Raw genomic sequence first — 18242 nt, 5'->3', positions numbered from 1 at the left:
ACGAGCTCCGAATAAATTGACTTTCAGGGCGGGCTTCTCGCTGCCCGCCAAGTGGCCCAGCGATATTTATCGCGGCTATTTGCGGCGCTGGCGCTAAAGAGCACCGGCCACGCCCACTCGGCAACGGTCCCAAATTGTCGAGCAGTACTCGTGTGTCCGCTTTCAATTCAATTCGTTCCGTAACCGACTCGTTAATCATTTAATTGTGCATCACATTAACATGTCATTAAATTTCGCATGCAAAATCAGATATATGCGGCAAGGTTGTGCAGCGAGGGGCGGGGCGGGTTGAGGTTGCCTGAGGGGTGAGGAGGGGGGGATGAGGTGTATTTTGGGCACTAACTTTAAATTAACTCAGACCCGACAGAATTTCAAATTAATTTAATAAGATTATCAAATTATAAATTCATAATTAATATTCATGTCGAGCTGTCTCGCCCACGCCCAGGCTCAGTTCCTTCCTCCCCTTGCCCAGGCTCGAGCGAGCTCTGCCCCGCAGCGCACACTATGCAAGGACTAACTTTTAGGCAGTTTGTGTGTGTGCGTGCGTGTGTGTGTGTGTGTGTGTGTGTCTGCGTGTGTTAGACTTTGTCCATCTTTCTAGTGCGCTTCTTGGTTACAAGCGTGCAAACTTCAACTTCAACTTCAGCTTGGGTTTTCGCAGCATCAACTTTGCGCTTTTCTTTGCCATTGACAAATAAATTTAACTGACTGCTGTCTGTTTTTTTGGAGGCTGTTGCCTTAGGAAGGGGCGGGGCTCAGCACAGCCACTTTGACTCAAGTCGTATTTGCATTTGATGATGGATGCTCTTCTGAATGGGCGCCCAATGTGCGCTCGTATTTAGCTCTGAGAACTTGTCACAGTTCGCTTTTCTTGATTTTCCCCTTCATTTTTGTTGATTTTTTTTACAGTTTTCAACTTTTCTTTTCTCTGTGAATCTTGTTTGAATTAAGCTTTTGAGAGCGCCAGGACTTCATGCGTGAGCGAATGCTCTGGCAGAGCATTGAAGCAACCCAGTCAGAATATGTCTAGAAGGCGATCATTATTCGTGCAGAGATTTTGCTCTGCCAGGACAATAGTTTTGTATTCTGCAAAAAGGATTCTCGGTGTTTCAGTTTGTGCTTCGAACCAGCGCCCTGCCTATATCTTAGACTCGAAAAGATTGTAAGCCCATCAAAAAATTGTCAATGTTACAGTTTTCGGTTCGGACCAAGTCTCTGCTTAAAGGCTCGGTTCAACAAGACTGCAGGCCCAACACAAAATTGTCGATGCTTCAGTTTCCGGTTTGAGCCATTGTCCTGCCTTTAGTTTCTGTTCGACAAGTCTGAGAACCAAAAAGAGAAGTAGTGTGTGTTTCGGTTTGCGCTTCGAGCCAGCGACCTGCCTTTAAGTTTGGTTCGACAAGTCTGTCGGTGTTTCAGTTTACGGTTCGAACCAGCGTCCTGCCTTTTGCGAAGCGCGTCGTAAAAGTTAGATGAAGTGTCTGCGAAGGAATTATCGCAATTGCATCTTCTAGGCGATATAGCTGCCAAGTCTAACGATTTGTTTTGTCAAGCGAAACGCGTTCGTATCGCCTTCTTATCTTCCAAAGTCGAGTCGCTGCTGTCAAGTTCTTGTCAATTTGTCATTTGGCTGCCTGCTGCTGCTGCAGTTGCTGCTGTTAAATGCAAATAGTTGGCAGCAATTAGCGACTGCAGCTGCAACAGTGCCGCTCAAAAGTGTGCGGCCATTGTCGCTGGACGCCGCTGCTCATTCATGAGCAAATTAAATAAAGAAACTTTTTAATACATTTGCGTTGCGAGTTTGGTTTCTATTTGCTGCTCGCCATTCGCTTTGCCACTTTGTGAAAAGTTTGCTTTGCTTTTACTTCGGCCACGCGCCGCCTCACGGCGCCAATGGGGGCTGGGCGTGGGCGTGGGCGTGGGCGCAGGGTGGTGGGGCGACTGTTGGTAGGAGGCTTTAGCATGATTTATGCCGTTGTTGCGCATTCTGTTTGCTTGCTTGCTTGTTGCTGCAGCGTTGCAAGGCACACTCACCCCCCTTTCACTCTCGCCTGTGGCAAGGCGTAGCAAAAATGTAACTAAAAGTTGCATGCAAACATTTGCACTATCTGTTAAGTGCTGCCCGCCCACGCCGGCCATGTTCTGGCCAGCCACGCCCCCCTCTCGAACGCAGTGCGTTAACAGCTAGCAGCTTGCAGCTAACAGCTTGGAGCCCCCGGCCACCGCCGCCGCCGCCGCCGCCGACGCCCGCGCCTCTGGCCAACCGTTGTCTTCTTTAGAGGCTCTGGGCCGCCGCTTAACCGACAACCGACTGCACTTTAGCGGATTTGTGTTTTCTCACCCATTTGAAAGGATTACAAAGCGAGAGAAGCGACGCGGCAAAAGTTTGCCGTCTGGAATAGTTAGTAGAAGCGACCACAGCAACAACAACAACAACAACAACAACATTAACTACAACATTTGTTAGCACATACAATGTTGAGAGAGAGAGAGAGAGACAGAGAGTGAGAGTGAGAGAGAGAGCACTTACTTACCCCTGCCGCCCTCGGTGCGATAATATTGCGTTGGGGCGGCCGCCGAGGAGACGCCTCTATTCACGCCAACGCCTCCAGTAGATTCATTTGGCTCCGGCTCCGTATTCTGTGTATCCAGCATATTGATCATGCGAGGTGGTTGTTCTGCGAAAGAGATTCAAAATTTTTTAAGAACTTGTCCAGATTTTATATATTCTCAGCCCATTTCTTATCTCAACAAAAAAAAAAACAAAGTGCTAACTATAAAAATAATAATAGGATGTCTAATTCCACCCGCAACTGTGGAAAATTGGTGGAAACCGTTTGCATGAAACATTTTGTATACTTCCGATCAGCTTTAAACTTAGTTCTAAAGATCTTTCTGACTATTCATTTGGCTGAAAACGTTGTTCAAAGTTTGTGTGAGCGAATGTTAAAGTTGTTTCCGATCGTTAAAGTAATTTGCTTATATTTGTGAGAATCCACCTGGCTGGCTGGAAATGAGGGTCGAACATTTTGTTGTCCAAGATTTGAGCCTGGCCAAGGCCGGGTTATGCCCGTTTGTATTTCATAAGTAAAAAAACCACCCGAATACCAAGGAAATCTGACTATCCAACAATTCATAATTTGCTGCCTGACTATATCAAGTTAGTTTGGTTCGACTGACAGATTTTGACAAGCTTTTCTGACGATTTGCCTTATTTTGTTATCGTGTAGCTCGGACTTGGCTAATTTCCACGTATGTTTTGATTTTATAGCCTTTAAGTTTTGGCTAGAAACAAAAGACGCGCTTCACAGGTTTCGCCTTTTGCTTGGCTTCACTTAAATCGTTTAAAGTCGGCTTCTTTCCAAATCAAATTGTTTTCCCTATTCGAAAGCACTTAATATACATTTTTGTAGACTCCCCTCCCCGTACTGGGCCATGCGATAACTTCTGGTAAACACTGTGCGCTTGCTTCTGCACTTATTGGCTATTTACTAACATCATACTTAATAATACACATCCCTTGTTAAGCCCATTTGTGATCTCTGGTATGTCGTTTACTTACTGATGCACGGTGCGATGGGGGAGTGGCTTTGTTGGTAGCCGCGGGCGCAGCGATTGCAGGTGAGACCCGTGACGCCGTCCTTGCACGGACATTGACCGCTCGTGTTGTTGCAGATCTTGCCAGATGAGCCGATCGGATGACACTCGCAGGCTGCAAAAAACGAAATAGAACAGTTGAGAGCCGATCAAGAATCAGTTGAAAGGCATTGAGATACAGATACAGATACATTTACATTTACAGATACGGATACAGATACAGATACATTTGTTGTGGCAGTCGCAGCTGCAGCTGCGCCGCGTTGAGAGCTTAATTGTGCTGGCCGCACTTCAAAGTCTTTTGCTTTTCTTTTCCTTTTGCCAATCGCAAATGCAATCTGCAATCGGCACACACATACACTCACGCACACACACACACATACACGACTGATTACCACTTGAATTTAACATGAAGCTGCTTTCAAGTTTCCTTTTTCATCGCGCTTTTCCATTGTCTCTGTACGTTTACGAGCCGTGGAAATGTGCATTAACAGTTAGCAGAGACTGTCGGCTGACACGGCCGCAAATTGACCCAAACGTAGGCTTCTTATCCCGTGCGATTTCTGAGTTATTTTGCATTTTTTCAATCTTTTACAGTTTCTTTCGCACAGTTCCTGTAACACGGCTAGAATTATTCCATATTTTAAAATTGTGGCAACGCCGCTCAGTGACAGGTTGTCAGTGGGAGCCAACAGTCGCTGCGATTTCTAAGCTGCCCGATTTTGATTGGGTAGTTCAAGTAGTAAATGCGAATCTGACAGCTGGTTTGTCAGCATGTTAAAGTCGTTTAACTAGAGTTATTTCAAAAGCTCGTCGAGTACTGGCTTAAATATATATTCGCAGCACAGTTGTATATATACACTACAAGAAATTACCCGACAAAATTAAACTTGAACTGGTATCGAAATTATATTTGTTTTATTCGCGCCAACTTCAGACTTATACAAAGCATGCGGCTGACAAGCTAGTTCTTTTATACATATGATAGACACAGTAATATATGCTGTGCTCAGGCATTGCAGCGTTCGAATTAATTGCTTGTAATTTCTGTTTTTATTTGCCGAGCTTTAAAGCCATTTCTCCAGCTGCCCAATTACCTATCATTTGTTAAATACCATTTATTTTTTTGCTGCCGCGCTTTGTGGCACAGTGAGGCCCCGCGGCGTTTAGCTGCCACCCACAAATGCCCGCTGGCTGCTCAGAGCTCAGATCTAGCTGCTCCTCATTTGTGTCATCTGTGCTGCCCGAAAGCCGACAAGGCGATGGTTTTTGCGATTGCCTGCATTTTGCACTTGAATGTGGTCGGTTTAGGTTAATAAGCCGCTTTTGGCCACACACTTTAAATGAAATGGCCCTCAAGACTTGGCGTGTCTAAAGCATTAAATGCAACTACTGAGGGGTAAACTGAGACTCTGCATATTGCCCGGGCAGGGCGGGGCGGAACGTAGGGTCTCGAATGAAACTGGGAATGGAAATGGGTCTGGGCATGGGCATGGGCATGGGCATGGGCATGGAGCTGCCATAGAGCTGAGTGTGTGCAGCGTGCGTGCAACATTTGGTAATTTAATCCGATTTACAATAAATTAAATGCGATTTATATGCACAGAGCGACACATCCGGAAGATAACAACAACAATGACAATGACAACAACAACAGACAATAATAACTTGCTACAACAACAGCACTTTAACCATTTTGGCGCTCTTGTGTCCATTGTTGGCCGCAGGGCATACGCTCAGTTATGGGTGGGCGTGGCAGCAACAATATGACAACAATATGACCATGCGAATGTGTGTGTGTGTGTGTGTGTGTGTGTGCGCGGTATCTGAACACTCCACAGCTCGACTGCTGGCATCCTGTTAAAATGGTCAAGGCAGAAAAAAAAGGAAAAACAAAAAAAAAATAGCAGCAACAACGAGTTCATTACGCATCCTGCCCCATATCACAGACATGGATATGAACTTCAGCCACGCCCCCGCTCCCTGCCCATATGCATATGCATATATGCATGTGTGTGTATGTGTGTATTTGTGTGCCTCCGTGTATTCCTGGCATTTTCCATATGGTTCGTGCTGCGCTTTTTTGCGCATTGACCAAGCAAGAGATTATGAATTTTCATTATAGCAAGGCACACACACACTCGCACACAAACACACAATGATAATCACACTCGTAGAAAATAACAACACACAGTACCGCCTCCAGCTTTGACGCCCACTTCTATTCGCAATGTAATCGAGTTGCTGCAATTTTGTTTAGCTTTAGCTGGATTCTATTTAATGTTTGCCGGCTGTAAGGCTTGGCTGATTCATTCACATTCATTCGCATATCCGATAAGTTGCCGGGGAGCACCTTTCACCGCGTTGACTCACAGCACGAAAGGACGACCCAAATAGCCGCATTGAATCACATTCGAGTTGCCAGCTTTGATACAAGTCTGTGTGCATGCAAAGGTCCAAGCCACACAAAGAGTTGCGTCTGCTGCTGGCTCCGCATGTCAGTCTCTGGCCAGCAAGAAGAGATGCCCCTGCTCCAATTTGTACGGCTCCAACAACAGATGTCTCTGTCTGCTCTGTTGTGCACTGAAAGGGCTCTTTGAAAAATTGGCTCTTAATTAGGGCAGCACGTGAATCATTGCCCAAGTTAATCGCGGCCAGCAGCCAGCAGCCAAGTGAATCAAAGTAACATATTCATCATGACGATGAATGGATAAAACTACAGCTGGAGTTTAAAAAGAAATCTGATTGCAGACAATAAAAAAAGTATGTCTGAAGGCATGTTAGTTCCTTGTCTCAACTATTTTCCGCATCCATTTCGCACATGTTCAAAATATAGTTCAGATATAAACCAAGTTTTAACTGTGAATCAGAACGAACTATATTGAACGAAATAATTGTCAAGCTTTTTGGCTATAAATCAGCTCTGGGCAAATACTATTTATGCACCAAACTAAATGTTATGGATTTATGTAGACATTTATACAAATTTGACAGACATCAATTAGACTTTAGGGATTTTGGCCTGGTTTTCCATATTCCATTTGATATTCAGCTATTGCCACTTTGCCTGTGGTCTATTTATTTTCCCACAAATTTTCTGGATTTTCAATTTTTGGCAGAGCCCTGTTTCGCTTTTATTTACAATGGTTAACATTTGTTTGGCTTTTATTTATTTTTCTTGGGCTTCCAAAAATTAATTAACCTAAGTTTTACAGTGTGCGCCGATTGCGTGCTCACACTCACACAGATACTCACTCACTCACATTCAGATATTCATATTCACACTCACACAGCGCGGCTCTGGGCGAAATGTAAACATCATAAAGCAAATCAAGCGCAATTTGTTATTGTTTATTTCAACTTTGCGCAAGCGAACCAACCACACCAATACCCACGCCCACGCCCACGTCCACGTCCACGACCACGCCCATGGCCGCCAGCCCCCAGCCCCCAGCCTCCTCTTAGCTGACCGCCAGCAAAAAGTGCGTAAAGTCGACGTCGCAGCGGCCACTTCCCATCAATTGCCATAAAATATTAGCCGAAATTTCGTAGTCCAGCAGAAAAAATCGTGAGCAATAAAAAGCACAGCTGCCGCCCCTGGGAGGGGGCCCATAGGGGAAGGAGTGTGTGCCTGCTGCTGTTTGTTATTATTAGCCAAATAGATTCATGCAATTTTCAAAAGAAACCAAACACAAACCAACAAGAATTATGAAAAGATTTCGCCTCGTCGAGTCGCAATCGAATGATTTGCTGTGCGAGGGATTACACCTGACCGCATCCGATCTGGTCGATGTGAACACTAAACAGACCGCGCCTCCAGCCAGATACATTGTCCATCTGATGGATGCCCGGCATGAATCATGCTAGTTGCAACATGCCACAATTTGCTGCACTTAAAGTGTGAATACACTCCTAGTATTCGTATTGTTAATCACAGTAGGCCATCCATTCCAAATTATACTTTTGGGCAAATATTCATTTTGAAATTGTGAATACAAATTAATACAACCAAAGTATTTATGTCATTTATACAAATATTTATTTATTATTATTATTGGACACCAATTCAATTCGAAGTTGTGAGTAGAAATGAATATACTCAAGACATTTATATCACATTCCAAATCAAACAAAGTGAATCGAATATATTTCACGTATACGCGTCGATTAATATGATCTGAATGTTTTGTGAATCACATGCAAAACGATATATGAATATCGATCACAAAATTTAATCGTTATAAGATTAAATATTTTTCGAATGATACATTTTTCTTGCTTTATATTAAAATTAATGAGTGCAAAAGAATTAAAGAACCTTATTGTATTAATAAAATGACACGAGTATTCATGAATACACTCGCGAGCTGCATTTCTGTAAAGTTGAATAACACCTTAAAATGCACAACTATTCAAAGTTGTGAATAGAAATGAATGCACTCAAACGCTTGGCTTCGTGCATTGTGCTTGCACTTAAATAAGTACTTTTGGGTACTTTGCGGCCTGTAACAAGAAACTGCTTGAAATTAAATATACAGTGAATACAATCAAACCACTCGAACTGAATAGTCTGCCTTTCCGCCTAGTCTGGGTGGGTATTGGCAGATCCTCTTTACTGGCCTATTAATAAATCAATAGCTTCACACGGCGCGACAAAAGTTATGCTCCATTCTGGTAGGTCGTCCACATCTCGGCCCCGTTCCTATCCCTGCCTCTGCTCCTGCCCCTGCTCGTGCCCCTGCCCCTGCTCGTGCCCAATTGCTGGTGGGAAAAAGTTTATCGCGGTTGCAACTGGCGCAAAGTTCGCTTAACTTTTGCGACGATGCCAAATGAGCAAAGACTTTCGCAGGCGAATCCCTCACAGACTTCGAGCTGGAGAAGTTGCTGGCTGGGCCGACCTCTGCTCAAATGGATTGTTACAATTTTGTTGCATGTACAACACGGCAAGACTGCAAACTTTTTGGCAGCAGGTGCGAAGCGTGGAGGCGCCGTCAGCGGCAAGAAATAAGAGCCTCATTGTATTTGGAAACTTTGGCGCACTTTTCAAATTGTGCGTTCAAATCGAGACACAGACATAAAGACTATTAAAAATCAAACGAAGCGCATAAAAGTAGGCAATTTCACATTGCCAAAACCTCTGACGAGGGGCCGCTGTGGGCCGTGCTCCCGGTGGTTAGCCTTGGTCTGGAGCTGGAGCTGGGGCTGGTGCGGGGGGTGCGGGAAGCTACGAAATGGCAGCGCCAATTTGACGCTCGAACAATTTGCACAGCTTTAAATGTCAACTCGCATGCAAAATGTCATAATTCAAATTCCGGCTACAGTCTGCCCACGCCCACAAAAGCCGCCGGAGAGCCAAAAGCGTGGCCGGCCTGAGGTTCGCTCTATGTGTGCGTGGGTGGTTGCTCCTGGTGGTGCTGTGGGCGACGCGATATGCAATGCTTATACCCTAAGACCTCGGACCAGCTGCAAGGGTTGATCAGCGCACAGAGCTGGCTGGGATGAGATATACAAAATGTATCTAACCATAGATTTTCATCTTCTTTTGATTCCTTAAATTATTTCAGATTATATAGCTAAACGGATTGATTCTTTTGAGCTTCTCACAAGTTTTTATAGAAACAAAAGTTTTTCAATTATTTATGAATTTATATAAATCTTAAATATAAAACATGAAAACTTAGTTTCCTACATTAATAATACATTTTAGTCGGTTCACGGTATGTGCCAGCTTCCAGCCTTTCATTATATTGAAATCTAAATTTAATTTCCATTAAAAATGTGCATTTATCAAATATGCTTAGGTTAGGTTATGCAAGGGTTGGAACCCCAAGGCATATATGTCTTGTTTTCGGGTGCAATAGTTTTATATATTGAACCAAACTTGTTTTTAACAAAACCAAATGGTTCTGTTGAGGTTTTGGTTCGGCTGTTTTTTGGGCAACCATCTTGGTTAAAGGTTCAGCTCATCGCAGGAAGTCCATTGCTAGTTCGGGCTTAGGCAGGTTCGGTTTGGTTTAAGATGAAACCGGTTTGCAGCTTTGATTTTTGAACCATACAGGTTTTGTATAAAATTAAATGGCTCAGGTTTTGATTCAGCTGTCTTTTGGGTTTTGGGCTCATTATATAAAAAAATCAATTGGTATTCCAGTTTCAATCCAGTTCGGTTCACAACCGGTGTAATATTTTGAAAATTTTTCTTAATGTGATTTTTCGATATCTTTTGAATGCAACAATTATTATTATTTTTATTTTGCCAACATTTATTTGATGCTCTACACCTTATAAAGTATTTTTGGTTCGTATGCTCCGAACTCTCTGACTATTTAAGTGTATATCAGTAATCTATATCAATGATATGTACAAGGTATTTGCCGTTGCGCTTGACTAAAAAATGCTCTCTCTTTTTGCTAGCAGCAACTTTTATTGCTGCGCCAGCGTAAAATTTGCTACGCCGTTTAGTTCGTGCTCCCCTCGGCCCCCTTTACATAGTTGTAATAGATTTTTGTAGCTTAGTTTTTAAAACCATCAGGACTTACCGCCACCCACCACCCACCCATCCCGCCTGCCTTCTTTTATGTAAGCCCTATGATAAATGCATTTTGGTCTGGCATTCAATTAAGTAAGTTGGCCGGAACGGTCGCAGCTCGACCTTTAACCGATTTGTAACAGTTGCAAAGCGAGTTTTATGAAATTCTAATGATGTTTCAGTAATATTCCGCCCCCGTCCGCACAAGATACACACTCACACCCCCGCACTACCCCTAAACCTAACCCACCGCCATCCCTGTCTAATGATTACGTTGGCAGCGGCTGCGTTTCATGAACTTGCTGCGGCAAAATGGGCAGTTAAAGAAGTTTCTGCTCGGTGTGTGTGTATGTTTCAGTGTGTGTCAGCGTGTCTGTGTGTGTGTGTGTGTGTGTGTGTAAGTGTCTGTCGCATAGGTAATTCATGACATTATTTTAATTGCTGAGGCTGCTGCTGTTATTGCTGTTACATTTCGCACGTGACTTTCTGATTTTATGGCTTTTAATTTCACGTATTTAGCTACGGATATTGTTAATTGTATTCATGTCCGACCCCCCCCACCCCCTCCCCATTTCGCCCAGACAACGACACGCCCATTTGTATTGCCTCGTTTATGACATGCCATATACATATAATTTTGTCCCATTGTGTTATTGACACAAAAGCCAAGCACTGCCAATTTGCGGTATCTTTTGCATTTATAGGGTAGCAAGGGGTATAATGACATGTGCAAAATCCCAGCCTAAAAACTTTTACAAAATGTCCTGGCCATAAGCTGTGCTCATAATGTCAAACTGGATTCAGATAATTTACATTATTAGCTCAATGTAACCGAGAAGCAGTTGTGAGAGTATCGCAAAGTCGTGTTGCTGTTGTTGTCTTTCTGGATTTGATGTTGCATGGGGCATAAAATTAATGATGTCACAGCGGGGACATAAAAAGCAGAGCATACTTTTTGGGGCTGGCACGGCTTTTAATTATCCAAAGATTTGTAACAAACAGCATATAAACTAAACTAAAATGAATAATGGTCAGATGTGTGTGTATGCGTGTGTGTCTCTGTGTGTGTGTGTGTGTGTGTGCGTGTGTGTGTGTGTGTGTGTGTCTGTGTGTGTCTTGCAATCTCGCATTAGACAAATAATAATGTGTAATTTTCCGGTCATTGAAACATTTGCGCAAATAAGGAAATTGGCTGAGCCGAAACTGAAATGGCTTTGACAACATGTCAGTCCAAGTGTGTGTGTGTGTGTGCGTGTGTGTGCGTGCGTGTGTGTAATGGTTTGCCTGGTCATCCGTTTGGACAGCCCACAATGTCTGTCCCTATTTGCCGTGCCCTCGCCCGGCCCTGCTGACTGACGGATGAGTTATGGCTCTGGCCACGTCTGCTTCATTTTGCTCGGCTCAAGTAAATCATTTGAATATTTAAATTAAATCGAAATCACGTCAAAAACAACAACAACGGCAACAACGACGACGGCAACTGCAAGTTGTCCGTGCATCTTCACTCCTGTCCCGGAAGTCTCTCCACAAAGTGTTTGCTTTAAGGCGTTAATTATAATGCGAGTCATGCGAGCAGCGCGTGATTTGCCATCTACGTGAAAACTTATAATTTCTCATATATGAATCGAGTTGAAAAATGAAATAAAATATGAAATATTTATGACTGACGAGCAGATGCAGAGAGCAGCTTACTAGCTGACAGCCAGACGTGAATGTATGTGTATGTGTCTATGTGTAATCAGTATGCAGGAAAATCAAGCCAGAAACTAGTCAAAGGTTGGTTGATTCTCTGCAAAATCGATTAAAATCTGTGTATTCTCAAAGGGTATTTAACTATTAAAAGTCTTTGCACATCTAAAAGTTTGTTAGCTTTAAGTTAAATTTGGACTTTATTTGTCTTGGGCTGTTTTTTATGCCCTGAGCCTATTAAAAAAGACTATAAAGGGTATTCTGGTCTTGTGAAAATGTATGTAACAGGCAGAAGGAAACATCTCCGACCCCATAAAGATCAGCACCAATAGCCGAATCGATCTAGCCATGTCCGTCTGTCTGCCCATCTGTCCATAAGTATTACCGCGTTGATCTCAGATCTTATTAGAGCTAGACTCTTGAAATATTGAGCGTAGGTCCTCCCCGCACAGTACAAGTTTATTGCCGATAATCGATAACTTTGCCCGTTTCCAAGCAATCGATTCGAATCCATATCGAAAACCTGTTTTTTAAGCAAATATTTAAGGTTTTAAGAGCTAGAGTCACCAAATTTGACCTGTAACTTCTAGAATAGTGTATACAGACCAAGTGTGTTTCATTTTATAGCTAACCCCGCCTCCACCCTACAGCTATTAATCAAACAAACCAATCAATTGGAGCTACCCACTAATTTAAGCCACAACTTTGATGCTATTCATTTTTGAAGAATATAAGAATATTCTAAAGCACAATCAGATCTACTGTTGAAAATTTCATTTAGATCGGCTAAGAAACACAGTAGTTAATAAAGAAAACGTGGCTGCGGAGCTAGAAAAAATTGCAAGAATTGCAGGCTGTATACATGTGCACACATACATTCATATGCGCAACTTTCGGAAAGATCGGTCAATTTGGATTGCCATCTATCGAAAGACCTTAATCGTTAAAATATGTTTTCAATTCAATCAATTTTATATTAAAAGCTTCAAAGTTGTGCTTTAAATGTTAAAGATTAAAGTAAAGATTAAAATATAATTAGAAAGAAACCCGATCGAAAGAAGATTTAATTTTAAAATGAAACTACAATTGCTCGAGCTCTTTTATAAAGCTATTTAATATAATTTAAATGCAGCACGTTAGAAGTTTCTATATATCCATAATATAGTTACTTATTATTTGTTTTTCTACTTATGAAAAGTTTCCCCTTTAAGTATCTTTCAAAACTGATTTCTTGCAGCAAAACATTCTTTAGAAATTCATTTTGGCAAATTTGTTTCTTGGTACGAGTGCTCATCATATGTGAGAAGTGCTTGCTCAATAATGTATTTGCTGAGGATCTACGTAGTTTGTCCGTTTTAGTTGTTTTATTCTAGATATTCTGAAGAAATTCATCTTGGCGAAATTGTTTCCTCGCATTTTTCCAGCTAAAAAGCTTTTAGCTGCTGCCCTTGTGCTTGTTTTTGGTTCTCAGGAAAATGTTTGCAAATTGCTTTGCCCAAATCTTTGATATTAAATTGATGCGATTTCATCGACTGATTTATGCAGACTTTTCAAGGTATATACTATACTAGAAGTATTTATCTCTGCAAATGGCTTTCGAAAAGCCAAACTCAATTATCATTTCGCATGCATCAAAGAATTTTTATTGAAATGCGAGCCACTTGTTCTAGTGGGCCAGATTGGGGTATATTGCGTCAACCGGCTGCTGTTCCCATGCTATTCCCGGTGCACTTGATCTGGATCTGAAGTACTCGCGCTTGTAATGCGGCGCAAATGTTGCATTAAGACTGCCGGCAGGTCAAGTCAACGCCAGACAGTTGACTAATTGAAAGGCAACCTCGCCAAATGGTCAACCCAAGCCAAAACCAAGCAGGACGTAAAACATGCTGCCAGCACGCAACAACCACAACTGCAACAACAATGAGAACGGGCTGGACAACAATGAGAACAAATGTGAAAACCACAATGCAAAAATGTTTAAACAAATTGCACGCGTGTCAAAATTAAAATGAATAAATTTCTTTCGACGTTGCGCAAATAAAACAAAAACAAAAATTAAAAAAAAGACAACAAAATAAAATAAATAAAAAACCAACAAAAATTTTAAGAATAAAACAAAATTCTGCAAAGAGAAGCCGCCGACGATTAAACACAGCAAGGCTTTAGGTGTGTGTGTGTGAGTGTGTGTGTGAGTATGTGTGTGTTGATGCTTACTTGACTTATTTATGATGTGCGCATTTGGCTGGCCTTGTAAATTTGGTTGTTGTTGTTGCTGGATTTGTTTGCGCTGCGTTGTATAATTAATTAAAAATCGATAAGATTTTGATATGGATTTAACGGCTTTTCAGAATTATGATGCTTAGTCAGCAGCAGCAGCAGCAGCAGCAGCTAAAGCAGCAGCGACGTCTTTTGAGAAATGATGACAAATGGGACACGCGGCGTATGCGCAATTCGCAGCTGCGGGGGTCGGCAACCAGCCGAGCCGAACAGGAACTACAACAACAACAGCAACAATTACATGCACAACAATTTATTTGTAGGAAATAATATATTTTGTTTGTTATTTCTTTTTTTTTCTATTCTTTCCTTGTGCTATTTAAGCACCTTTTTTGTTTGTTTACAAAACTCAATTTGCAATTGGCCAAAAACGAATATTGAAAATTTGTTATGCGGACGTCAGTTCTGATACGAAACGCACAGTTAGATGGATATAGATTCGTTTCTATATGCATATGTGGGCTAAATATAGTAATTGCCTAGTTTTGTTTTTAGCCAGCCATCTGCTCTTGTTGTTGTCGTTGTTGTTGCTGTCGTTGTTGTTGTTTCTGTTCAACCAATTTATTTGGCCGAGTTGATTAGACGACGCGTGAAAATTATTGCCAGCTCATAAATTAGCTGACCACACTGCCCAGTTCCTGTTGAGCCAATGCTCGTTCTGATTATACCCTGTAGCCATAATATCTTTAGGGTATATCAATCGTCTAAGTAATATGTACACATCTATATGTAACATATCATAACCCTTCCGCTTGCAGCACAGATATATGTACATATATACCTGATTGATAGAGATTGGAGATATATAGATAACATATCGATTATATTTGATTTATCGATATGAGCGCGTTTTCGACTATTGCAGGCAAACAAAAATTATATAAACACTAAACTAAGCTCCTTTAGATCCGTGTACAGGGTATCTGGCGGTCGGTCAGTGTCGACTATTCTTTCTTGTCTTTTGGGCTTTTTAAATCGCGCTCTCAGTTTTTGACTGCCCATCGATTGGCAAACGCAGCAAATTTATCGGTTACATAAATTATTTGGAATATTTTTAAAGGTCGTTCTTGAAAGGGATTGCATTTCTGATAAAGTTGGCTCTCTACGAGTTATGGACATAATTTGGGCTAATTAGTGTGAATTGGGGAGGAATTTTGTTTGTTTTTCTTTTGTTCCAAGTGTGGCAACAGTTAATTAAATTTTAAGTAGCGCCTTTCCGACACGTTCTGGAATTTCTTGCACGCTTTTGGCTTAACGGAATGCCCACTCGGCCCCCGGGGGGTAGCATTCGAATATATAGCAGATGGGGCAATTCATCACAGTTGACTTACCTTTGCACACCTTGCGATGATTCAACGGCTTGCTGGGATCCCGATAGTAGCCCTCCTTGCACAGATGACAATTGCGTCCCGTGGTCGAGTGTCGACAGTTCTGACAGACGCCGCCAGAGACGCCCTGCGAGATGCGAAAGATATCCATATTGAAGCGACATTGACGCGCATGATTATTGCAATTGCACACTGCGAAAGAAAGAGAGAGAGAGAGCGAGATAGTTGATCAATTAGAAGGAGCTGGCTGGATGAACATATAATATATGTATATCATTTGCCTAACTATCTCTTAACTACCATCAATGGCTTTATTACGCCCCATTTTAAACTTGGCAAATGCGTTAAATGGAAATAAATGGAACGCAAATCCTCCGACAATGCGCAACCTAAGCACGAGATGGCCTCCAGCTGGACTGGGAAATGGGTGAAGGATGGCGGGTGGAGGGTTGAGTGGCTGCTGTTGGCATTGATGGGGCCAAGGCATGTCATTTTTCTAGCGGGACATTGGCTTCAATTGCATAATTTATACGACGATTTGTTTGAACGGCTTTAAGAGCCATCATCAGCATTGGAATAGAACCATCCACGACTTTGGCATAGCTTTATGCTCTTTATACCCTACTCGCTTCGGTAGCTCCCTTTAGCTGGCATTTTTTATAATAGCGTGTAACAGACACATTAATACTCTGCATTTCAGCTCAATGTTAAAAGGTAGCAGCAATAATTTATTTAACAATCATTATAAATAACTGAGCTCGCATTTGTTTAACATCACAAACCTGCTCAACCAGCATTTCGACTCGGTGCTTAACCTTTAGCTCAGCTGGAAGTTCAGCCTTAGTAGATAATTATTTTATAAATTATTTACATTTCATTCCAATATCTACAAGTTAGGGCATTTGGAATTCGTTGCATGTTTAGTTTTGTCTATCGCTTCATGTTTTGCTTTTGGCAAACAATTTTGCTATTGACATTCGATGACGTCTGCTGTGTTGGCATCTTTAGCTCCCCATCGTCAGCTTTGTTCGAGTTGAAGTCCAACTTGGAGCTGTCAATGGCAAAGGCCGACGCTTGCAGCTTGTGGCTACACAAACAAAAAAAAAAAAGAGAAAAAACTTGAAGCGTGCCTCAACTCTACAACTGTCCACCAATCCATGCAAGTCAACTGTATGTGAGTGTGTGCACACACATGTTATAATTATCTTTCACACATTGTGAGGCGCAGACAAAGCGGCTGCCTGTCGTCTGCTGCTCTGTCCACAGAGCCCCTCTCTGCGCTTCTCAGGCGCTAGGCGCGCGCCAGCCGCAGACAAAGTTATGTCAGCGCAAATATTTGAGAGCAGCCGACTTGTCGGGGCCATTGGTTCCTATGTATGCACACATACACACACACACATGCATATATTTTTTTCGAATGTGTGCGTGTGTTTGTGTGTGTGTGTGTGCAGGTGCTGTATGAAGAAGCGTCAACTGAAGAGCTCTGTGTGCAAATATTTAGAATAAAACATGGAAAAGCTCTGCCACGGCGTGTGGCTAATTGCCAAGCCGAAGGGCCGAATGGGCTTGGCCGCGGATGCGGATCCCTTCCCATAGTTCGGTGTTAAAAAATGCTAGATAATTAATTTTAATGACACACTTTTTGGCTGCTGACTGCGAATGCAACTTGATTTATGGCTCAGCCTTTTCGATTTCGTGTAAATCTCACTCACAGAGATTACAAAACGCGTCTTAAAACTATGCATAAAACTGTTCATTAGGCCACGATTTTTGTGGCCCGGGCGTTCTCTGAGCCACGCAACGCGTCGCGTTTGGTAATTAAGTTTAAATTTGATAAGTGAACCCAAAAAGCCAGCCACAGCACAATCAAATTGTCAGCTGCCAGCCGTATCTCAATCTGTATCTGCATCTGTATCTGTATCTGTATCTGTGTGTGTATTCATATCTGTAGCTGCATCTGCATCATCAGCTGTGCCCACTAATTAACTGGCCCAGGGTTAAACATATTATACGAGGCGCTTAACTTTCAGCTTAAACACGTTAGGGCCATGGCTAAGAGGGGAAATGGCTAAAGCGATTGACAGTTTGTCGATGCAGGCATAAAAGGAAGTAGCTGTGGTATCCTCGGGTTCGCTGAAGTTCAAATACCCTTTCAGGCATATCACACATAAGACCAAGGCTGAAGTGAACTGGAATATCTACTTATTTTCTTTAATATAAGCCGAACCCTTATTGAAATCAATTGAACTCTTCTGGGTGAAGCTCGGCTTGGGTTGGATTAGAAAATCTTTTGTAGACGATTCAGCTCCAACCACATTAAGTAATATTTACGGGTTGTCATATTTTCAGTAGAACGGGCAATTTATAAATTTAATAAACTCACGGAATATATGAACCAACACCTACGTACACGAACCGTAGCCAAAGACAGGAGGCTGGTTCAAATCTTAAACTTAAACTATCTAAAAATTTTAAGCTGCGCCTAAAGCTCCATACTCAAGCAATACTCAACTGACTCGAGCGACATGGATATTACTTATGATTAGGATAGCTTTCGACATATAGAACCAATGCGACCGCAGATGTCTGGCCCAAGGCAAGGGTATAACAAGAAGAGGAAGAGCAAGCCGAGAAAGCTAAAATCGTTTTATCGTTGACTTTGGCCATTGCCATCGCTTGCTCAGTACTCAATGTGCTGGGCTCTGTCCAGTGTCTAGTGTCAACTGTCCAATCTCTGATGGTCATGTCCGTGTCCGGGTCCATGTCCATGTCCGTTGCCCGTTGTCCTTTGGCCGTGTCCTCGCAGCGTTTTCAATTTGCTT

The 18242-nt window shown here is 42.3% G+C and overlaps 1 protein-coding gene across 2 annotated transcripts in view; it reads right to left on the bottom strand.

Moving 5' to 3' along the window:
- The window catches only part of NetA (Netrin-A), a 50971-nt gene that overhangs the window by 3370 nt on the left and 29359 nt on the right, over window positions 1–18242 (bottom strand). Inside the window, exons 2-4 of one of the 2 annotated variants that reach the window (XM_064680812.1) lie at window positions 15424–15612; window positions 3566–3715; window positions 2538–2681 (exon numbers count right to left, since the gene is read on the bottom strand). In XM_064680812.1, the coding sequence (XP_064536882.1) occupies window positions 2538–2681; window positions 3566–3715; window positions 15424–15612 (483 nt within the window). Of the gene's footprint in view, window positions 1–2533; window positions 2682–3565; window positions 3716–15423; window positions 15613–18242 lie in introns of both variants that reach the window. The other variant, XM_064680813.1, reaches the window with a different exon arrangement.

The sequence above is a fragment of the Drosophila montana genome, unplaced genomic scaffold, assembly GCF_035044405.1.
Source record: "Drosophila montana isolate Dmon_TW-CO22-7 unplaced genomic scaffold, ASM3504440v1 contig_2178_1, whole genome shotgun sequence".
Taxonomy (NCBI): Eukaryota; Metazoa; Arthropoda; class Insecta; order Diptera; family Drosophilidae; genus Drosophila; species Drosophila montana.
The sequence above is the reverse complement of the archived record's forward strand: the minus strand, read 5'-3'. Positions and strand labels throughout refer to the sequence as shown.